Source organism: Bos mutus, chromosome 1 (genome assembly GCF_027580195.1).
Source record: "Bos mutus isolate GX-2022 chromosome 1, NWIPB_WYAK_1.1, whole genome shotgun sequence".
NCBI lineage: Eukaryota > Metazoa > Chordata > Mammalia > Artiodactyla > Bovidae > Bos > Bos mutus.
Window position 1 is genome coordinate 75886477 of NC_091617.1, and position 24986 is coordinate 75911462.

The 24986-nt window shown below is 37.5% G+C and overlaps 1 protein-coding gene across 1 annotated transcript in view; it reads left to right on the forward strand.

The window, feature by feature from the left end:
• Positions 1–24986, forward strand: part of TMEM207 (transmembrane protein 207) — a 75470-nt gene that overhangs the window by 45523 nt on the left and 4961 nt on the right. The window contains exons 3-5 of the mRNA XM_070359118.1: positions 17351–17393; positions 21300–21344; positions 22400–22542. Of these exons, the coding sequence (XP_070215219.1) occupies positions 17351–17393; positions 21300–21344; positions 22400–22542 (231 nt within the window). The remainder of the gene's footprint in view (positions 1–17350; positions 17394–21299; positions 21345–22399; positions 22543–24986) is intronic.

Below are 24986 nucleotides of genomic sequence, written 5' to 3' on the forward strand. Positions count from 1 at the left end.
GGAAAATAAATATTTTTTTAGACACTTTGGTATATTTACAATCAATTATTTTCATCATCCTATTAGAAAGGTGGTTAATTATTACAGTGTCTAATATCTGAATAAAAACCAAGTAAACACATGCTTACTTATTAATAACATGCTGAAGTACATGTAGTCATTTTTAAGGATTCAGATGTTAATGACTGCAAATATTTCACTTAACATTTCCTCCAGCCAGTCTCATCTCCAGATTAGATACTGATCAAATCTGCTAATCATTTGTATTTCCTAAAGGGAAAGGCTTATCCAGACTCTTTATTCTGATATTTAAAGTCTCCATGATCTAGTCCTACATTTCTCGTCCTAGCTCTTTTGGAGCCCCTGGTTGCCATTCCCCACCTCTATCTTACACAGTCTTGACTCCATCTATACCTTTGCCAACTCTGATATTTCCTCCTGAGATGCCATTGCACTCCAGTTTATCTCTATACATCTTTTACAATGCATCTTAGATCTATCTTTTATATCATCTCCCATGAAACCAGCTATGGAACAGAAATGATATTTTAAATACAAAACATCTAAAGTCAGAATTTTTTTTTTTATCATTCTCTGGTTAATATTCCACTAGTGTGGAGAAATGTTTCCTATAATCAGTGTCCCTATAGCGTATTTTCTCTCATGTCTCATTGTCTATAACTGGGTCACATATCATGCTTACACTAATTATTAACAAGATGAATGAATGGACAACACAAATATTTGAGCCATCCATGGGGTTCAGAGAAGACTAAATGGCTCAATAAAGCCAGTATTAAATAGAAGGCAGAGCAGATTTTGGATAGACAGTCATCACTGTTTTCAGCTCTTTCCAATGAAAAAATACTTGCTAGCTCTGTAAATTCCAATTGATTTTTCTTTACACAGTTATCAAAGAAACTTACTCCAGTCAGTCTTTGATAGGCATGAAGAACAGCCTCAAAATTTCACCTGTTTATCCAAGTGTCTGGCACACATTGAATACAAGGGTCTGTGGGAGCAAATCTCATTGAGTGACCATCACTGATATTCTTCAGTCACAGAGTGGTGACTGTACTCCTGTCTAGAAGGCAACAAATGGAGGTTAATGGAAGAAGAACATGTGTGTATTCATAGGATGGTCACAATCATCTATTTCAGTTCTACCTCTGTTACTTCCTAGCTGTGTGAACTTTGGCAAGTAACCTAAGTTCCATAGCTTTACTTTTTCCATATGTACATAGGATGACTTTACATGAAAATAAAGCATTGCAACAGGCTCAAGTAAATCAATGCAAATTACTTAGCCTGCAAAAGGAGACTTAGTAATTAGTAGCTACAATTGGTGCAGTCTCTTGGGATCGGAAAGTCATGGCTATTTTGTCAGTACAAAACCTCTTGGAGTATGGATTCTTTCTACAAACAAAACTGAGCCAATTTTCATATGGATAGTTGGGCCAAGCAAGACAGACTTGCCGTTTACTGTCAAGATAGCTTAGTTAGCAAAATTGGTAAACTGTGAATTCTCCCATTACCTTTTCTGGATTTAAAACAACAAAACAGTTCAAAATTCTTTTTTGATCATTCTTTTGAAAGAAACATTAACTCTATTTTTATATGTAAGGGAGAAAATCAATCACTCTAAAAGGAAAGTAGGGAAGGAAGGAATGTGAGATATAAAAGAAAGCTAAGAATATTTATCCCTCGCATTCACAGAGATTTGAGTAATGTTTTATAAAATCAAAATTGGAAGCTAGAGTCCTAAACTTTTAACACTTGATAAGAAAAAATTCCACTGAAATTTGTGAAAGGAATTAAGGTCAACTTTAGTATCTCTCGCATTATATTTAACAGAGCAATGAACTCAGCTATTTAAGTAACTGCAATGTTAATCCAGTGGTTTTTAAAACACAACCAAATTTGCAGTTTTAAGGAATTCAATAATGTTGCCAGTTAATAAAACAACTCTTACTCACATCTAACCTAAGCATGGTTTGTCAATTATTACCATAAACAGTGGCATTTACAGCAAATGTTTAACTCTAAGTTATGTCAAGGCACTCTTCAGAGTGATATAATTTGTGTTAAATCTGCAAAGGACTACATTTAATGGTCCATTTCGGACATGGCCTCTTAGTTGCTGGTACAATCTAGTAATGAGTGTAGAACAAACCAATGTCAAGTTTTTCCATTCAAAAAGTTGCAGAGACTCTCTCTAAGCTGATCTGAGATTCATCTGACTACTGTGCCTCTTAATCAATTCTTACTCTCTTCCTCCATCTGCATTTTTTTTTCCTGGTTGACACCCTCTTATATTCATGTAACAGTAGCACGGTCAGTAAAATCCCATCAAAACTGACATTAAATTTGTGCTTATTTTATCCCTCTCATACAATCTGGAAACCATCTTCACTATAAAAGAATGCCTGGACTCCTGCTCCCAGAAGCAGCTTGTTCTCTATAGAACTGGGCAACCTGTTTGAGATGTTTGTTAGCCAGACTCTAAGCCAGCTCATTCATTCATACCTTAATTAATCAATTAGTTCATATAGTCAACAAATTTTTAGTGAGTGCTTGATATGTGAAAAGCACTCTTTTAAGTACTGGAGATACACAGTGAACAAAATAGACAAAACTTCTTTTCCTCAAAATGTTTTTATTCTAGAAAAGGGAGAAAATGATAAATAAATGTCAAATGTAGTATGACAAATAGGCATTTCACAGATTTTTTTTTTTATAACATGAATTACACAAAAAGGATAGGGAGTGTTGGAAAGAGGTTTTTATAATACCAAGTATAAAGGTTAAAGAAAGCCTCACTGAAAATGTGGCAGTTGAACAAAGAGCTGAAGAAGGTAAAGAAGTCATATTAATAAATGGGAAGTGCCTTTGCAGGCTGAAGGAAGAGTAAATGTGGAGACCCTAAAGTAGGGGAATGCCTAGGAAGTTCAAGGAAAAGCAAGTCCATCTGTGTGCTTGGAATAGAGTGGGTCAAAGAGACAGTACATATGAGGCCAGAAAGGGAAGAGAGCACAGACTTTGAGAGGCTCTGTAACCCATTGCAAGGATTTCCCTTCACTTTGAGGGAAATTCAGACCAATTGAGAGTTTAATGCAGAAGAATGACAGGATCTAACTCATAGTTAAGAGCATTACTGTGGTCCCTGAATTGAGAGATGATTGTGGGTAGGCAAGTGCAAAAACAGGAGGGCCTACAAAGAAGCTATTGAAATAATTCAGGCAACAGATGATGATGACTGGTAAGTAATTCAGGTAAAAAGTTGCTGACAGAGGTTATGAAAAGTACTGGGCTCTGCATTTATCTTAAAAGTAGAGACTACAGTATTTGCTGATTGACTGGACATTTGATGTGAAAGACAGAACTCAAAAATATTTACAAGTCTCTTTGAACCAAACAATCTAAAGAAAAGAATTGTAATGCACTGATACATGGAAGATCTGTGGGAATAAGGGAAGATGGGAAATGAGAAACTAGATTTATAGCAATTTTATTTGCAGAAATCTAGTAAATGTCAAATGACGACATGAAGTTGGCCATTGGTTATGAGTCCAGGGAAGAGATCTGGTTTGGACACCTGAGTTTTGGAGATAACAGTTTAGAATGATAGTCAATGAGATTGAATGAGATTTACAAAAGTGTGAATATTTATAGAAAAGTAAAAGGTCTGAAGTTCAGCCTTAGGATACCCCTAGCACTCCAAGTCTCGGGAAATGTGGGGAAATCAGCAAATAAAATGGAGAAAAGTGGTCCCTGGAATGAGCGGCCAACCAGGAAATGTATTGTTTTGGAAGCAAAGTGAAGAAAACATTTAAAGGAGGAGGAAGTGATAATCTAAGTTAAATGCCTCCAATTAAGACAAATAAAATGCAGGCTGAAAATTGACCATGGATTTAGCAATGTGATCAATGTTTCTTCTCACTGGGGAGAAGAAGGAAATGATGAAAGTGGACAACCAGACATGCTTCCTTATTTAAAGTCCTCTTTGTATAACTCAAACTCCCACAGCCTCTATGAAGTGAACCAATTTTGGAATTCTTTATTTTATTATGCTCCAGTAATTAATTCCTTATGACTGTGCCTTATCTTATTCCATGTTGATGTTTTCAAGTTGATCTTTTTAAAAAAATACATGAAGGAGATAAGTCAATATTTCTATCATTGTTTTGCAGAAAGCACAGTTTTTAGAGAAGATAAACAGTTCATTGTCACGCTTCTGGTTAGTGGCAAAGTGGTGACTCAGCCCAGGTCTTCTGATCCTCTTCCTTTAATTTCCATGAGAGAAGCGAAGACTTCTTATTCTTTGGAACTTCCTTTATGCACTGCCCACTTCTATTCATACATTCTATTTATTCTTACTTAATCCCTTGAATTTTGGTCCTTAGAGTTTTTTTGAATAGTTGCATATCATGACCTTTAAGGACAAACAGTGATATGACTTCAGAGCTTCAGGGAATTTGAACTTCTGCCAGGCTCTGAACCCAAAGAATAGTTTCATATGCCCTTATGTCCATCCTTTCATGAAGGATTTACTTCCTCCTAGCATAGGCGAAAGGTTGGGTAAATGACCAGCATTGTATTATTGAACATATATCTGCCCACTCTCTTGTTACAAAGAGTTATAGGCCCAACATCTAAGTACTCAGTAAATCTTGTGAGTGTAATCTCATATATCATCACAGTACACATCCTCTTTGTTCTTCTTCTTGATTCCTAAGAGTTTTACTTCCTTCCACTCTTACATACAAACATAAGGAGTCAGAATTTTAGCCTCATAAAAATATATTGTTAGGAATAGCAGTCATGCATCTTTAGCATTAATTCCTAGAGATGGTCACTCATTACCACAAGTTCATGCACATAAGCATGCAGTTGAGCAAAATAAATATATTAGTCACAACTTTTAAATGATAAAACATAAATAACAAAAATCATGCAGGCAACAGATTATATTGGTATCAGTTTCCTGGTTGTGATATCGTGCAAGTTAGGCAAGATGTTACCACTGGAAAAATTGGGTAAAAGATGTGTGAGACCTCTGTATATTTCTTAAAACTCCATGTGAATCTATAATTATCTCAAAATAAAAAGCTTAAAAATGATGCATATAAAAGAACATTCAAGGGCAAATGTCCTTTCCCAAGACCAGCAAACTGTCATGAAGTTGGAAAGGGAATGCACTAGAAAAGATACTGTCTTAGGCAAAATCTATCATGCTGGTTGTTGAGAGTATAGTGAGAAAGTCACAGAAGTAAACAGATAAATGATGATTTGTGAGGAAAAAGATAGTGACGAATATTAATTTTATTTTAGCATCAAATATAGTAATTGTGCTTGCAGTATTAACTTTTTTGCGAAGATGGACTTCGCTTTCAATCAGTTGTCTCCCATTCAGCCACCTGCTATGGGATCCTGTTTGTATGTGCGTTTAAAAACAAGAATTATTTAATCTATGTATCTGATGGGTCATAGTTTCAGTTGTAAGGCTGAACTAAACATGCTGCCCTTGTTACTATCCCATCTCTTTTCTAGTTATCTGGCCTTCTCTTTCTTTCCCAGGAATTCTTAAGATCATTGACTATGCTGACGGAAGTCAGGTTTCTGACCGCCTAATAAATAAGCTCACCAGTGAAAAGCCTATTTTTCATTCTGTTTAATTACAGGCTTAAGAGACACTCAAAATGGAGGGTGTCTTTGGACAAATAATACTGTAGGCTGGGTTTACTTATCTCTTATTGGCATTGGCACCAAGCCCTTTCTCTGCTTTGAAATTCATGGCTGTGTCTGTGGCTGCATACTAAACAGAGGCCCTCACACAGGCTGCTCAGCCATGCAGATGCAGCTCAACTAATCCATGTACCTAAATAGCCAATTCAGAACAGTAGTTTGCGTAACTAACACACTCAAATTTATTTCTAGTGCACTAAATGTATGTGATCATAAATGAATCCATATATTATCATGTGAATTGGTTGTTGTGAACTATCCCAGGGCTTGAATCACAACAACTTGTTCTGAATACTAGATGATTGGCTTTAAAATTGGCCCTTTGAAATGTATGTGTGTATAAAATGTTTAGATGAAAGAATTAAAAATAAAATCAAACATACAAGAAATTACCAGTAAAAAGTAAATTTCCCTCCTACTCTTGTTTCCTCTGACTCTCATTTCCCTTCTACAGATATGTTGCCATTAATGTGTGCTTTGCTAAGTTGCTTCAGTCATGTTCGACTCTTTGCGACCCTATGGACTGTAGCCAGCCAGGCTCCTCTGTACGTGGGATTCTCCCGGCAAGGATATTGGAGTGGGTTGCCATTTCCTTCTCCAGGGGATCTTCCCAACCCAGGGATTGAACTCACAGCTCTTATGTCTCTTGCATTGGCCGGTGGGTTCTTTACCACTAGCGCCACCTAGGAAGCCCCATTACCATTAATAGTTTTAAGCAAAGACATTCTATCCATGCATCAGCATATATACCCAGATTTTATATATAGAGAAAACATTATAAGTTATACTTCCTTATTTGTTGCATAAAAGGTAGCAGATGTACACATTATTCTAAGCTGGTTCTTTTTATTTAATAAAACCTGTTAGAAGCCTTCCTATATCAGAATGTATGGTTTGTTCCACCTTTTCAAACAGCTGAATAGTATTCTGATGTAGATGTAATCATTTTCTTCTAAAAAGTCACATTTTGATGGACATTCAATTTCCAATATTTTGCTATTTCCAACAATACTTCAGCGAACATCATTGCATGTAATGATGTGTGCCATGTGTAAGTAGTATCTATAGGGTACTTTGCTGAAAGGGAAATTCCTGGTCAAAGGACATATTTAGTTTTTAGGTTAATAGATATTATTTAATTATTTTCCACAGAAGCTGTGCAGTTTTCCTAACAACATAAGAGAGGATTTGACTTCCCATATCTTCCTCTCTGAATGGGCATCTGGTGCCATCATTACATGGCAACTAGATGGAGAAACAATGGAAACAGTGACAGACTTTATTTTCTTGGGCTCCAAAATCACTGCAGATGGTGACTGCAGCCATGAAATTAAAAGATGCTTGCTTCTTGGAAGAAAAGCTATGACAAACCTAGACAGCATATTAAAAAGCAGAGACATTACATTGCTGACAAAGGTCCATCTAGTCAAAGCTATGGTTTTTCCAGTAGTTATGTATGGTTGTAAGAGTTGGACTATAAAGAAGGCTGAGCATCTAAAAATTGATGCTCTTGAACTGTGGTGTTGGAGAAGACTCTTGAGAGTCCCTTGGACTGCAAGGAGATCAAACCAGTCCATCCTAAAGGAAATCAACCCTGAATATTCATTGGAAGAATTGATGCTGAAGCTTCAACTGCAATACTTTGGTCACCTGATGCAAAGAGCTGACTCATTAGAAAAGATACGTATGCTCAAAAAGATTGAAAGCAATAGGAGAAGGGGACAACAGTGGACGAGATGGTTGGATGGCATCACCAACTCAATGACATGAGTTTGAGCAAGCTCCGGGAGATGGTGAAGGACAGGGAAGCCAGGCATGCTGCAATCTGTGGGGTCGCAAAGAGTCAGACGTGACTGAGAGACTGAACCACAACATCTACCTCTTCTCACTTTATTATTAATTTTTTGAACTTAGGGATCTGACTATAATGGTAAGTTATATTTATCTAATTATGAATGTGGTTAGCATCTTAAAAGTCATTTGTAACATTTTTTCCACCTAAGCACTCAGTATTTCATCATTTGCTAAATAGTATCTGTTCCTCACTGGTTTGAAATGACAGCTGAGATAAATCTTTGTGTTTATTATAATTTATTTCTGAAATCTGTATTCTGTTTCGTACTCTGTGCTTGCACGCTCAGCAGTCCAGATGCAGCTCAACTAATCCATGTACCTTAATGGCCAATTCAGAGTAGTAGTTTAGATAACTAAAGCAGCCGAATTGTTTCTAGTGCTCTTTATGTGCTAAGTCACTTCAGTCGTGTCCGACTCTGTGCGACCCCATAGATGGCAGCCCACCAGGCTCCCCTGTCCCTGGGATTCTCTGGGCAAGGACACTGGAGTGGGTTGCCATTTCCTTCTCCAAGGCATGAAAGTGAAAAGTGAAAGGGAAGTCGCTCAGTCGTGTCCGACTCTTAGCGACCCCATGGACTGCAGCCTACCAGGCTCCTCCGTCCATGGGATTTTCCAGGCAAGAGTACTGGAGTGGGGTGCCATTGCCTTCTCTTTATGTATGTAATCATAAATGAATCCATATATTACAATTAGAACTAGATTTCATGAGCTATGCTGGGGCTTGCACTGCAACATCTTGTTCTGAATTCTTGTATCTGATTCTTTGTGACCTCATGGACTGTAGTCTGCCAGGCTTCTCTCTCCATGGAATTTTCCAGGCAAGAATATTGGGATGGGTTGCCATTTCCTACTCTAGATGATCTTCCTGACCCAAGGATTAAAGCCATGTCTCCTGCTTTGGCAGGTGGATTCTTTACCAATGAGCTATTTGGGAAGCCCAAAAGAATGGAGTTATGTACTTTGCACTGGCAGAAATCAAACCCTGGTCTCCTGCATAACAGGTGAGAATTTTACCACTAAACAATCAATGCTTTGCTATTCTGTTATATCTATCTTATTGTTTACATGTGTCAGTACCAATTTTTGTACATATTTATACTTTTATAATGCCTTAACATATAGTAGTTTAGTGCCACTTTATTGTTCTTTTTTAGAACTTCCCTAGATATTTTTGTAAACTTTTTGGTTCGTGGTTGGGTTGGAGTTGTTTCATTTAAATAAATACTGAAATATGTTGTTTAAAAATAAGGTGCAACTATTATGCACAAGGAAAGCTTTATGCCCAAGGTTGGGTTAGACCTGGGCCTGAAAATAATGTATAGGAAAAGAGCAAAGAAGGCCAACAAAGGGTGGAAAACAAAATAAATTTTCCAAATAAGAGTTCTGAAAAACAAGCAAACAAAAAACCCAGAAGTACCCTGGAATAAAACATGTGCTTGAATGTTTTAAGTTATTTTTGCAGCCAGTTAGTTTTACAGGTCAGCATGGCTAACCCTGGCTTTTAAGGGCTTGACAAACATTATCAAGATTCTGACCTTAAACTGAAATTCCTTGAACTCTCAGTACCTGTGAACTTGCACCTCAAATTCCTGCCCCTGGCATGTACTTAACCAGTCACAAAGAGCCAGCATTAATGACTACTCTGGCAGGAAGCATAACTTGTAGAAAAGTTAACAACTTCTGAGTAAGAGATAAATGCAGATGACAAACCGCTATCTTGAGCTGCTTGTCCTTTAAGTATGTTGAGATCCAGACTTTTAAGTGACACTTCAGTGATCTCAAAAGCAGGAATCTTGTGTCTGCCACTATTCCAGGTAACCAACTCTCTTTTGGGGAAATAATTTTCAAAGCTACTACTCTAAGGATCTGATTTGTAATAGATTTGTGATCTGGGTAACAACTCCTCTGATGTTTAGAAATTTCCTTTAAGAAAGCCTTATCAGAATTATATGACTAATTATATTTACTGGTTAAAGATAAAGAAAGCTGGCGTTATTCCTATGTCTTCTTTATTTAATTTGATTGCTACTGAGATAATATGATGCAATTTAATCTTTGTTTAGCTTTGCTATGCCATAACATTTTAAAAAATCAGCAATGCTATTGACATAAAATGCTATGGTAGGATTAATTTAAGACATGTTTACTGTTGCCTGAAGCCATACTCGAAGCTCAATGACTTTTCAGTGCTGAAAAAGGCAGATGGAACCATCTTTGAGTTTATTTTGATTCCTTTGCTCTAGTGTTACTTGAATGCAATGTATCTGAAAGATTTAGGTCTGAAATATGTTAAGACTCCCTATTTCGTGATGAGTCCAAAGCCTAACATTGGAAGTGAGGGGGCAATAATGTCACAGTGCGTACGTCTTGCTGGGATACAGCACACAAGACTAGGAATTGACTTAAGAATGAAAGGCTGTCTTCATTTATCTGTTAAGCTAGATCCTAAAGCACCTCATCTACTCGTAAACTTTCTTTATGGACAAAATAGGAATGTTTACTTTCCTCTCAGTTAGTATGCAAGTCTATTTGCAGCATTCTAGCAAAGGAGAGTACAAGTCATTTTCTGTGCTTATAAATTGTTCATTACCATGCTCTCTTATGGCCAATTCATGGCTCCATCTGCAACGCCACAAATCTCTTTGCCCAGATAAGCTTGGTGGAGTAAATATGAGGTGCTAAAGAAGATGAGCTCAGGATTAAGGGGAAAAAAAATTATATCTCACATGAAATTCCCATCTATGATTTTAAAATTTCTAACTCCTTACTTGTATTGATATTTGTGTATTATGGTTCAGGAAAATAGAAGCTTCACTGACCTCATTAAGGGGCTGCCTATGAATGACTTTTAATGATTTTTCTCGTTATACTTGAAAAGGGTCTCAGTTCAGTAGAATAACAAATACACAAACAAATCCTTCAGATAGTAGTACTTTCGTTCCTCTGTGATGTGTGTTGTAACCTAGAAGACTCAACACAGAGGACTAAGATACTTGTGTTAGAATACTTATGGTTTGAGTCTTTCAAAGCAAAGCAATCAAGGTTATTAGCTTTTCCTTCTTCTTTGATAAACAGAGAAATGTAAATCTCAACAAGAATGTCAATGGAGCTTAGGTGGACCTTAGCCTTAGAGCAGTTAAAAATCACTCCTTCCTGCATATTTTTAACATCCACTATCGCTAATGGGATGGACGTCACTCCAGTTTTCATGTGCGGAACTTGATTCCTTCATGTGAAAATAATATTTACAAGCAATGATGCTCCTTCCTTTAGCTAAAATTTGAAAACAAAGCAGAAGTACAAGGTGCACAAAAGCTCCTTAGAGAAACCAAAATCTGCCTATAGACAAAACAGTGTTTTCATACCCACCTCTGGTGGTGTGTAGGATAAGAATCTGGCTCACAATATATATCTCCTGTCATTGCTGAGCTGAAGTATCTACCCAGAGATTTTTTTCAATTAAAATTCTGTGCACCAATAGATTCTGCTACGGAGATTTTAATTAAAAAAAAAAAACGAAATGATATAAACCCCCATTGTCTCTAGGCACTGTTTGTATTAAAGGATTAGACTGATGAAATGTTTGGATTTTATTGTTCTAAACATGTGTTTCAGTTGGTGCTATCGGACACACCATGTGAAGAAAATGAAATGTAAGTAAATAACAAAAAGCTCCACAGTTTTATTCAGCATTTTCAAAATCTGAAGACTGAAAATGTCTCAAGTCATTTGAGAAGCACAAAATGAGTTTCAAATGATCATTACAATTACTAGAGGAAAAAAAATACGTTACTTTTAAATGCAAATGGCTCGGTTTTTCTAAAAGCAGAAAAGATGCACTTTCATTGTGGTCAGCTTTGTTAAATAAAAATAAGGGGCCTCGTTGATTTCAAGGTATTTTTGCTCATTGTGTTCTCCATCCTGGAGGTTTTAGATGTCCTTTAAGTTCATGTCTTCCTCTATGACTGCATCCACATGCATTAAGACACAGAGATGACGGGAGACAGTTTTCTGGCTAATTTGGTTTCAACTATAAGCAAATAATGATCTAACCTAAATTATATTTCAAAGTGTTTTGATATAAGTTATGTAAATAATTGACTCAATTTTCTAATTTTTTTGTGCTATAGGCTTAAATGCTTCTCAGAATTCTATTCTGGAAATGGGGAGAAGGTGTCATTAATAAAGCTGCTGCTGATTAATGATAACTATAACATACTGAGACTGGTGCAAGTGTCAGAAATCACTTCTGCCAAGTGCTGTCTTCTGGGAGCAGTCCTCACTGCCAACTAGCTGTTTTAATTATCATTGTTACCCTCCAGGCTGGGGTCTTCAGGCCCTGTCTCCAGATTAAGAGGCCATGCTGGGTGGGATGCTTTCCTTGGCCCTGGAATCCTTCACCTGTTCTTGGTGGATCATCCCATTATTGATAATCTGCTGGTTAAGTATGTGCCTATCTTACAGTTACTGCATGTTTCTCCATTGCTGTTTCTTTGCACTGATATTGAACTTGCTTTTCCCTCTGTCTTCTGGGGTTGGTGACATAATGGATTTTTGACTATTGGTTTGTTTAATTTTGGACCTGGTGACTGTTTCATCTTGCCCTTTCATCTTCTGCTTTTGACCCAGAGTACTAGAATAATGAAACTGTTTGTTTGTTTGTTTTTTGATGATGTTGCACAGCTTGCAGGATCTTAGTTCCCTAACCAGGGATTGAACATAGGCCCCCAGAAGTGGACATATGGAGTCCTAACCACTGAGAAGCAAGGGAATTCCCATTAGAATAAAGAAATTCTTAATTGGAAAAATCATAAGTGTTGAATCTAACTCCGTCATCAACATGACAGGAGAATATGGTATTGGAGAACTTAATATGCTAACTTTAGAATCACTTAGGCTACTAGCCTTTTTTTCAGGTGAAGAATTGAGACCCAAAGAGAGATAGTAACAAATTAACTACTGGACTTAAACTGGTACTCAAGTACAAAACTTTTGGCTACATCATTTTGTATTTGCATGTCTGTTATTAATATATTTGTCATTATTTAGTGGCTTCCCTAGTGGCGCAGTGGTAAAGAATCTGCCTGCCAACGCAGGAGATGTAGATTCAGTCTCTGGGTAGGGAAGATTCTTGGGAGGAGGGCATGGCAACCCCTCCAGTATTCTTGTCTGGAAGATTCTATGAACAGAGGAGCTTGGTGGACTACAGCCCATGGGGTCGCAAAGAGTCGGACACTACTGAGCACACACCCATTGTTTAATACCACTACTTTTGAATAAAAACAAACAAACAAAAAGACCCGCTTCAGATATAATGAAAATTAGCAGAAAATAAAGATAGAGAAGGTAAGAAAGTGGTTGACTTTGTAGGGAGCTGGTAGAGGGTAAGTAAACACATTGAATGTATTGAAAATAGACACAGTATCTCAAATCTTTTGTCACCACAAGAAGGTGTTTGTGGAAATCTAGTATTAGTTCTATTTAAACTGTTTCTCAAACACAAGACAAATTTTTTTCTGATCAAACCTGCTCTATTTATTTTTATAATAGCATTTTAGTAGAAACAGCACATTGCTAAGCTTTTATATATAATTTAGATATTGTAAGTAATTTAATATATGGAATAAAACATGACAGAGGCCCTTTGCATAATTATACCTTTAATCTTTCCTTTTCCCAGAAATAACCAATATATTGATGTGCATGTGCATGCAAAAATGGATATTTTATGAAACATAACTAAAACCATAAGCATTCTATAAATTAATTGCATGAATACATTGCTGAGGATAGTCTGCCATATTACTGAGCTTGGGGAAGTTAAGTATTTTGCTCAAGAGTAAGCAAGTAAAAGGCAGAGCTTTGATCTGGGCTCACAAATGACTCCTGAGCCTGGGATGTTCACCATAAACCGCACTATGTATCCAGTATGTAGATAAAATTACACACCTGGTGACATACCTGAGGGATGCACAATCCATCCTTCCTTTTGGTGACTATACAATTTACCAACCTGAAATTAATTAGGTCAGGTCACTAGTCTCTGAGTGATATGATTAGGCACTCATCACTCCCCCAAATTATTGTAGCTAAATTTGATTCTAGCTTTTTGTTAAGGATGATCTTTACAAAAAGGACCCAAGAAATTTGTTATTGCATTTACATTCTAACTAAGAGTACTATGAAAAACATTGCTCTTGTTCTTCAGCTCAGTTCAGTTCACTTGCTCAGTTGTGTCCAACTCTTTGTGACCCCATGAATTGCAGCACTCCAGGCCTTCCTGTCCATCACCATCTCCTGGAATTCACCCAAACTCACGTCCATCGAGTCGGTGATGCCATCCAGCCATCTCATCCTCTGTCCTCTCCTTCTCCTCCTGTCCCCAAACCCTCCCAGCATCAATCTTTTCCAATGAGTCAAGTCTTCACATGAGGTGGCCAAAGTACTGGAGTTTAAGCTTTAGCATCATTCCTTCCAAAGAACACCCAGGGCTGATCTCCTTTATAATGGACTGGTAGGATCTCCTTGCAGTCCAAGGGACTCTCAAGAGTCTTCTCCAACACTACAGTTCAAAAGCATCAATTCTTCGGCACTCAGCTTTCTTCACAGTCCAACTCTCACATCCATACATGACCACAGGAGAAACCACATCCTTGACTAGACGGACCTTTGTTGGCAAAGTAATGTCTCTGCTTTTCAATATGCTATCTAGGTTGGTCATAACTTTTCTTCCAAGGAGTAAGCGTCTTTTAATTTCATGGCTGCAGTCACCATCTGCAGTGATTTTGGAGCCCAAAAAGGTAAAGTCTGACACTATTTCCACTGTTTCCCCATCTATTTGCCATGAAGTGATGGGACCAGATGCCATGATCTTCGTTTTCTGAATGTTGAACTTTAAGCCAACTTTTTCACTCTCCTCTCTCACTTTCATCAAGAGGCTTTTTAGTTCCTCTTCACTTTCTGCTATAAGGGTGGTATCATCTGCATATCTGAGGTTATTGATATTTCTCCCAGCAATCTTGATTCCAGCTTTTGCTTCTTACAGCCCAGCAAAGAAATAGAGGAAAACAACAGAATGGGAAAGACTAGAGATCTCTTCAAGAAAAATAGAGATACCAAGGGAACATTTCATGCAAAGATGGGCTCCATAAAGGACAGAAATTGTATGGACCTAACAGAAGCAGAAGATATTAAGAAGAGGTGGCAGGAATACACAGAAGAACTGTACAAAAATGATCTTCATGACCAAGATAATCATGATGGTGTGATCACTCACCTAGAGCCAGACATCCTGGAAGGTGAAGTCAAGTGGGCCTTAGAAAGCATCACTATGAACAAAGCTAGTGGAGCTGATGGAATTCCAGTTGAGCTCTTTCAAATCCTGAAAGATGATGCTGTGAAAGTGCTGCATTCAATATGCCACCAAATTTGGAAAACTCAGCAGTGGCCACAGGACTGGAAAAGATCCGTTTTCATTCCAATCCCAAAGAAAGGCAATGCCAAAGAACGCTCAAACTACCACACAATTGTACTCATCTCACACACTAGTAAAGTAATGCTCAAAATTCTCCAAGCCAGGCTTCAGCAATATGTGAACCGTGAACTTCCGGATGTTCAAGCTAGTTTTAGAAAAGGCAGAAGAACTAGAGACCAAATTGCCAACAGCCACTGAATCATCAAAAAATCAAGAGAGTTCCAGAAAAACATCTATTTCTGCTTTATTGACTATGCCAAAGTCTTTGACTGTGTGGATCACAATAAACTGTGGAAAATTCTGAAGGAGATGGGAATACCAGACCATCTGACCTGCCTATTGAGAAACCTATCTGCAGGTCAGGAAGCAACAGTTAGAACTGGACATGGAACAACAGACTGGTTCCAAATAGGAAAGGGAGTACGTCAAAGCTCTTGTTGTTAAACACAGCCTATTTATGAAGCCCCATAGTTTGAATTTGTCTCTCATTTATCTGGGGCTTCCCTGGTGGCTCAGATGGTAAAGAATCTGCCTGAAATGCACGAGACCCAGGTTTGATCCCTGGATTGGGAGAATCCCCTGGAGAAGGGAATGACTATATCAGAAATAGTTGTGCGTGTAGTGAATAATGTTGCCTGTTTTTATTAATTTTAGAGAATGCTACATTACCAATTCTCTATTTTATCCTATTAACTGCTAGAAAGTTTAATCCAGATCTGAAGCTGAGTTCTAATTTTATATATGGGATTTACTACATTCAGTTTACAAACTGATCTCACTCGTGGCTTATTCTTTTTGTCTGATACTATCTGAGGTCTCACTTTTTTTTTCTATTTTTAATAGAAATAGAAAATGTTTCTTGAAACATTTTGTAACATGGGATATTGAATGCACTCAGGCAGTACACCACACAGCAATATGAGGCTAGAACTGACTTTTACTATTCCCAGTTGCAGTGCTGCATGGTAGTAAGAGAGACATGGGCTCCAGAGCAGGACAATTTGGCTTTAAAGCCTGCCTCTGGCCCTTCTAACTGGGTTATCATGGACAAGTTATTTAACCTCTTTATGATTGAATTGTCTCAATTGTAAAGTGAAAATTACAATAGTGTGATACTACTTTGTATAATTTTAAGTTTGAAAGTGAGTTAATTCACATGAAATTATATAACTGTTGGTTTAGAAAAATGCCTAGCATAGGAAATTATGGATAATTCTATCAGAGGAGCCAGTGGAACAACCCTGAGCTTTTTGTCTATTTATCAAATTAATGAATTTGTAATTAATCTTAGGTCCACAGATTCTCAGCACTGATAAGAAAATTAAGATTGGCTATATCCCCAAATAAGAAGTATTTTAAAAGAGAAGTAAAAAAAAAAAAAAAAAAAGAGAAGTAGGTGCCAAAGGAGATAATTTTTGTCCTTACAGCTCAGGAATCCTCTCCACACATCACAGTAGGACACTAGAGGTTCTGAAAGGGACAGAAAGTATCTCCTCTGACCCCTACTTCTTTTTTAAACTTTTTATTTTGTATTGGGGGTATAGCTGACTAACAGTATTGTGATAGTTTCAGGTGAACAGCAAAGGGACTCAGCTGTACATATACATGTATCCATTCTCCCCCAAGCTTCCTTTCCATCCAGGCTGACACATAGCATTGAGCAGAGTTCCATGTGCTATACAGTAGGTCCTTGTTGGTAATGCATTTTAAATACAACAGAGTTTACATGTCTGTCCCAAAATCTAAAACTATCCGTTTCTCTCATCTTTCCCTCTGGCAACCATAAGTTCATTCTGTAAATCTTTATGTCTCTCTTGTAAGTAAGTTCATTAATACCATTTCTTTTCAGATTCTGTGTTTAGAGGATGTCATTCAATATTTCTCCTTCTCTGTCTGACTTACTTCACTCAGTATGACAGTCTCTAAGTCCATCCATGTTGCGCAAATGGCATTGTTTCATTCTTTTTTATGGCTGAATAATATTCCATTATATATATAAATTGCGTCTTCTAAAACCATTTGTCTCTTGATGGATACTTAGGTTGATTCCATGTCTTGGCTATTGTAAACAGTTCTTCAATGAGCATTGGGGTACATATATCCTTTTGGATCATGTTTTTCTCTGGATATATGCCAAGGAGTGGGATTGCAGTGTCATACAGTAGCTCTATTTTTAGCTTTTTAAGGAACTTCCCTACTGTTCTCCATAATGGCTGTACCAATTTACATTTCCACAAACAGTGTAGAAGGGTTGACTTCTCTCTACGCCCTCTCTAGCATTTATTGTTTGTGGACTTTTTGATGATGACCATCCTGGCTGGTATGAGATGATATTGTAGTTTTGATTTGCATTTCTCTAATAACATGAATGTTGAACATCTTTCCATGTGCCTCTTGGCCATCTGTATGTCTTCTTTGGAGAAATGTCTGTTTAGGTCTTCTTCCCATTTGTTTATTGGGATGTTTTGATGTTGTTAAGCATCATGAACTGTTTGTACATTTCGGATATTAATCCATTTTCTGTCACATCATTCTAAAATATTTTCTCCCAATATGTGGGCTGTCTTTTTTTGTTTTGTTTATTGTTTCCTTTGCTGTGCAAGCCTTTTGAGTTTAAGTAGTTCTCATTTGTTTATTTTTGTTTTTATTTCTATTATTCTGGAGGTGGATCAAAAAAGATATTGCTGTGATTTATGTCAGAGAAGATTCTGCCGATGTTTCTCCCTAGGAGTTTTATAGTGTCCAGTCTCACATTTGGGTGTTTTATCTATTTGAGTTTACTTTTGTATATGGTGACACCTACTTCTAGAAGGTTCTGGTTATTGAAAGTGTCTTCCTTAAACATTATAATCTGCTCTAACTTCTCTTGCATTTTTTTTTCTTTTTGACATTCTCATCTGAATTTGACTAAGCATAAATAAATCTCCTTGCAAGGAGATACAACCAGTCTATCCTAAAGGAGATCAGTCCTGGGTGTTCATTTGAAGGACTGATGCCAAAGCTGAAACTCCAATACTTTGGCCACCGCATGCGAAGAGTTGACTCATTTGAAAAGACCCTGACGGTGGGAAAGATTGAGGGCAGGAGGAGAAGGGGATGACAGAGGATGAGATGGTTGGATGGCATCACTGACTTAATGGACATGGGTTTGGGTGGACTCTGGGAGTTGGTGATGGACAGGGATTCCAGGAATGCTGCGGTTCATGGGGTCGCAAAGAGTCGGACACGACTGAGCGACTGAACTGAACTGAAATAAATCTCTGAGTAACTACTTTGTTTAAGAAAATGTAACTTTTCCTACACTGAAAATTTTGCACCTAAATTTGAGTATTTAAAATATTGCTACTGTTCAGATGCTATTTTATTTTTTAAGAACTCACAAATTTCTATTTAAAAATTAAACTTGAGAAAGACATGGAAATGATGATAGGGAGGGAGTGAAAAGACCTATATTCTAATTTAAGTTCTTTGGTCAGCTGGTGACCTTCCCACTTTTTTTCCCACAGTGAAAAATCACAATGCACAGTGAAAAAATCCTAAGGTTGAAATAAATGATCCTAAAGGAGCTTGCAATTGTGAAATTATATGATCACTTTGCATTTCTCCAGCTAACTGCTTTCTGACCATTTTATTGCTATTAGTAACTCCAACAATGTATGCACAGGGTCAGAAAGAGGAAGTAAAGTAAATAAGTTTGGGTAATTGATAGCACTTGAAAAAATATTAATTGGCTCAAATATTAGAACTAAGACATTAAATGAGGTAGTTAATATTTAGAATTGGCATTTCAATAAGCATATGACCTATTTTTAAATGTAAGAAGAGAAGCAGAGATTTATACATAGAGGAAGATGAAATAATCCATTCTCTCTGGTTATAAGCTTACATTTCAAGATTGAAAACCAAGAATCTTGTGCTCTATTATTGGATCAGGATACCAAGAAAATTTTCCTACATCCATTTTGAAAGTGGGATACTACATTCAATTATATATATATTTAATATATTATTTATAAAATTTATGGCTACAAAAATGATGCATGTACATTACAAAAATTCAAAGAATATAGAATGTTAAAAAAAAATTAAGTGCCTCACAATACCATCTTCAAAAGAAGCAGGCATTGTTAGTAACTTGGTGTATACATGACCCCATGGACTGTAGCTTGCCAGGCTCCTCTGTTCATGGAATTATCCACACAAGAAATCTGGAGTGGGTAGCCATTCCCTTTTCCAGGGTATCTTTCCTACCCAGGAATTCAACCTGGAGTCTCCTGAATTGCAGGTGGATTCTTTATCATATAAGCCATCAGGGAAGCCCCATATCTATACATACTAACTGTATAATACCTATTTAGTGAAATCAGTGTATTTGTGCAAAAGAAAATATACAAAGTAGAACAGAGACCTTTGCATTATTTTATTTCACAAAGCTTTCATTGTAAATATAACCTATATTCTCTTTAATGAATGGATAATATTTCTTTACAAGGATGTGCCATTAATTATTTGTAAAATCCTTGATTGATCTCTTATCTTAGGATGCTTTTTAAACTCACACTTCAGTTCCCATTTTTTTCCTCTGTCATTTGAACTTACGTACTTGACTAAACCCTCTAGGTGCCCCCCCAAAAAAATTATTGTTTTTTAAGTTTGACTTTTGTCTTAAACATTTGCAATAAAAATTTTAAATTGACACTTCACATGTGTTAAAAGTCATTTCTGAATACTATAATGGTAAACATGACACACTGCCTCCTTAGAGATGCTGAGAGCAATAAATCAGCTGACATTTATGAATGCTTTCAAGTTGAGAAGTATTGAGTGTTATTTTAACAAAGATGATTAAGTATAGGTCATCTCAGAAGTTACCAGGCTGTGATGAACAGTTTTCCACTGTTTAATCTCAGAATACTTTAACAGCATCGTCTACACAAGCGCGTGAAAAAGGTCCATCAGTAAACGTACATTCAGTACATGTGTCTGACATAGAAAGGGGCTCTAAAATGAATAGCACTTAAATGTCTATCCCTGGGGAGTTAAACCTCCTGAAAATTGCACTATGGACTTTGGCTTTGTATCACCTTTTAAATGTTAATTCAAGAATGATTGAGTTGTGCCTAGATACACAAATAGTTTGACCATCCTGAAAATCAACTTCTAACTCCTTGGTAAATGGTATGTGTGACCACAGACACTCATTTTCCTTTTATTATAATTTCTTTATCCTACCAACTTATGGGGCTTCCCTCATAGCTCAGTTGGTAAAGAATCCGCTTGCAATGCAGGAGTCACCGGTTCTCTTCGTAGGTCCAGAAGATCTACTGGAGAAGAGATAGGCTACCCACTCCAGTATTCTTGGGCTTTCCTTGTGGCTCAGCTGGTAAAGAATTCGACAGCAATGTGGGACACCTGGGTTCAATCCCTGGGTTGGGAAGATCCCCTGAAGAAGGAAAAGGGGATCTCCAGTGTTCCAGCCTGGAGAATTCCATGGACTGTATAGTCCATGGGGTTGCAAAGAGTGGTATATGAATGAGCGACTTTCACTTTCAACCAGGTTGTAGGCCTTCTATTCCTTACCAAGATATTAAAGGTTAATAGAGATCATGAACCTTCCCTGGAGAATTTGCATTCTGAAGAATTCTAAGTCTCTGAATAAACAGAATACTGGGGCAGTTATCTACCTAATACTTAATACCTATGACATGCTGACTCATTGGAAAAGACCCTGATGCTGGGAAAGATTGAGGGCAGGAGGAGAAGGGGACAACAGAGGATGAGATGGTTGGATGGCATCAGCGACTCGATGGACATGAGTTTCGGTAAACTCACGGAGTTGGTGATGGACAGGGAGGCCTGGCGTGCTGCAATTCATGGGGTTGCAAAAGTCAGACATGACTGAGCAACTGAACTGAACTGAACTGATGATATGTTAGTTCTGGAAAGTAGTTACTACCACCTCAATGCACAACAGTATTCAAAATTCTAGAATCAACCCTATTGCAGTGCAATTATCTGTCTATGTGTCTGACAGATTCACAATTAGCTGTATTCTCAGTGCCTTAAATGAAGTGGACATACAGTAAATATTTGTTTAATTATGCTGTGGGGTACCGTGAGCAGGTAGTTGTGGGAGAAAAAGGTGTGGTCAGAAAAAATACTGTAGTCCAGAATAAGCTTTGTCAATCTAGAGATCCAGCACTGACTGCTCTTCCTTTATCACCAGGTGCATAAACTATAAAGATCATTACACAAATGGCTGGTATATCTGGTAAGGACATCTTCAATTTGTGCTATAAAATCTTTGGTGTATATACATACTCCTTTTCCTAAGTAATTGAGATAGCATATGAAATCACACAGCTTAAGAAAACTTTAGGGATCATGTGGATTAACATACATAGAAACATCAGCTTCAGGTCATTTTTCAGTGTTTACTTAAACACTTCCTGTGACAGGGAACTGACTATTTTTAAGAATGATAGTTTACTCCCAAGTTGGATATTTTTAAAGGTGAAATCTTTCTCCTGAAATCTTTCAAATCGACTCATCCACCGATTTTAGTTCTTGCCTTAAACTTTCAGGATAAGACCAAAAAAAAGTTGTTATACATTTCTAAATCTTGGCTTCTGTATTTTTCAAACTAAACATTGCAGTTAGTGGTTAGTTCCTCAAAGACAGAAACCCTATCTTGTCAACCTTTGAATCCCCACCTCCAACATCTAAAATCTATTTGGTCATTTGCATTCTAGAAGATGGTGCAGTGGTAAAGAATCTGCCTGCCAATGCAGGAGACACAAGAGACGTGGGTTTCATCCCTGGGTTGAGAAGATCTCCTGGAGTAGGAAATGACAACTCACTCTCGTATTCTTACCTGGGAAATTCAATGAACAGAGGAGCCTGTTGGGTTATAGACCATGGGGTCACAAAGAGTCAGACCTGACTGAGCAAGTGCACACACACACACACACACACACACACACATACCTACACACACACTAGTTGAATGAATGACTGGATAACTGAATGGAAGCAATAATGGATGAATGTAAGGAATTAAAATGCTGCTTCTTTGAACAAATCTCCAACTTCTAATGAGGAAACAATTAAGATTGCCTGGCAAGACTGCCTCACTCTGAGCTCAGAGAAGATTCTAGAGTAAGTGAAAATGTATGAGAGATGATGGGGGTTTGTTTAAGGAATTTAGTCTCACAGATTCCTTACAGCTGGGCTTGCTGAGTTTTTGCACCTTTCCAGGAAGTAGCAGGAGCTCTTAACTTTGAGGCATGTTCCATCTCACTCTTCCCCTGCTTTCTCTGGCGTCAGGTTCTTGCTGCTGATTTTCCTGGTGGCTCTTCTCTGTGGAACAGTGATCTTCTGCCTCCAGTGCTGCCTGAGGAGACTCAAAAATGGTCCTCGAAGACGCACCATGGCTGTTTTTGCTATTGGAGATTTGGACTCCGTTTGCGGTAAGATGTTTACACACTTCTAGATGTCCTCTTTGGAAACCTTATAGTTTTGTGTGAGTTGAAAAGTTAATCTATGAAAAACAAATTTGTAAACATAGAACAAATATAGTTTACTGAGGACTCAAAGGCATGTACTGGGGAGAGAGTCTAAACGAGAAAACTTCAGAAGACTCCAAAAAAAAAGAAAAATTGTTTCCTGGGGAAGTGACTCAGAGTTGAGTATGGGAACAGAACCTAAACCTAAACATTAAGTCAACAACCAGAAGAGAAAAGGTACACAGGACTGGCCATTCCAGGTGAAAGCAGAGTTTAAGGGATAGAAGAGTATCTCTGGGCTTTTGATGTCCATCTGTGACCTTGTGTTCATTTACGAAGCTTGCCATGCCTCACTTACCAGCAATAATATCGAATAATGCTTTTCAGATTGTCTGCTTCCAGTGCAGAGCCTGAAATACTTTGGATTGTGTGAGTGAGTGTCAGTACTCATGTCCTTTCTCTCCAGACACAATTGGCAGTCTCCTGATCCTTCCTGCTCCCCACATCCACTCCCAAACCCTGTCCTTTCTATTATTTTTTAGTGTGCATTAAGAGGTAAGAAATGGAGAAAACTGTGGTCTTGAGTTATTTGTAATTTCCAGCCTCAGCTTTAAATGACAGTTTTAATGAAAAATGACAGTTTTGTGATTTCTCAGAGGTGACAATTGACAGTTTATATCTTCGCATTAAGCATTGTCCTCATTCAGAGATTGTCTGTTATGAGATTTTCCTTCTAAGGCACTGCATTGTATATTACAGTTGCCTCAAGAGTGCTTGGTAGAAACTAACAGCTGCCCTTCAACACTTGGGTCAGCATAAGATTTTCAACAGAGAGAGTGGGAGATGTCCTGGAAAAACTCACAGCTAAATAGAAAGTGGGGTAAAAATAAACTAAAGTGTTTTAATCTCAAAACTCAGTATTAAGACTTAGTGATTGGATTCACTGTTGACTTCTTTTTAAAGTTATTATTTAATAGCGAAACACATTGTTAACTTGAAAAATGATTATTTGGGAAAGGATAATTAAGGTCTCCAATGAAAATAGCTTTGTCTTCTAAAATCAGCAGCACTTTCCACTGAGTGTATAGAGAAATAGGGTCACTGACCTTCAAGCAAAATATGTTAGTCAAAGGGATCAACGTGGTCACATTGGTCTATTTTTCTTTATCTAACAAGAGGTATTCAATAAATAAACACAACTATGTTTCTTCCACCTTAACTTGAGCTACTACAGAGGAGAACCTGCACTGGTCTTCTTAGCCATTCTCTCACTCTGAAGCGTTAAAACAAAACAAAACAAAATCTGTTTTAATTTTTGGTAAATAAGCTACCCAGTTATACTGTTACAACTTTTCAGGCAGTTTATGTGCCACAGTTAAATCCCAATTTATCTAATATTTTTATATTTCCTGGATGATGGTTTACATACATGCTTTTGAATTTTCTGAACTTCCCTGACAGGTATGAATGTGAGAAAAAGGAGTCAAGACTGCAATAACGCTTCACAATTTAATTTACACCGACAAAGTACTAGGCACTAGGTCAGGGGTTTCACAGATACTATCTCTAATTCTTAAAATACCAACTCAGAAAAGTGGCTATTACTTCCTTTAGAGGATGTTATCTACTTTTCTCACTCTGCTGCATAAATATACCCCATAAATCTCTGTTGCAGGTCAACTAATATACTCCAGATTTTCCAGGATTGAGGATAATGAGCAATAAAAAGTTACGTAGGGCACACATGGCAAAGGATCAGACACGACTGAGAATCAGTACACACACACACACACACACACACACACGGCTAGTCACCTCATTCCTGGACACTAACCACAGCCTTATATCTTGAACCACCAGATATTTCCAATGGGTGATTCCTCAGTGGTGGGTTTCGCTGTCCAGAACTCTCATTTCCTTCTTCATTCTCTTCCTCATTCTATCTTTTCCTTCTTAATCCCTGGGGTGTAGCTTTGACTCTTGTTTTTTGCAAGAACATTTAAAGTCTTTTTCACCTTCAATGGCATTACAAAGTTCACTTCTGTTGACTTCCATTATAGAGAACACGTTCAGTTGCCTCTTTTGGTTTATTTCTATCCTCACCTATGGTGATTTTCCCATCCACTGCTGTCTCCCATCCTGTCCTATGGATGTTCAAGGTGGCTATATAGGTAGAGAATCTCCATTCACATCGTCTTTGATGTGGATGTGGCTCCCAGACTTATGCTTCTTGCCATTTTTATTTTGCCTCTCCAAAACAAAACACAAACAAATAGTTCCAGAAGTGGTAATCTCTGCGATCTCTAGTCATTGGTCGATTGGTTTAATCTCTAAGTCATGTCTGACTCTTGCATCTCCATGGACTGTAGCCCGCCAGTCTCCTCTGTCCATGGGATTTTCCAGACAAG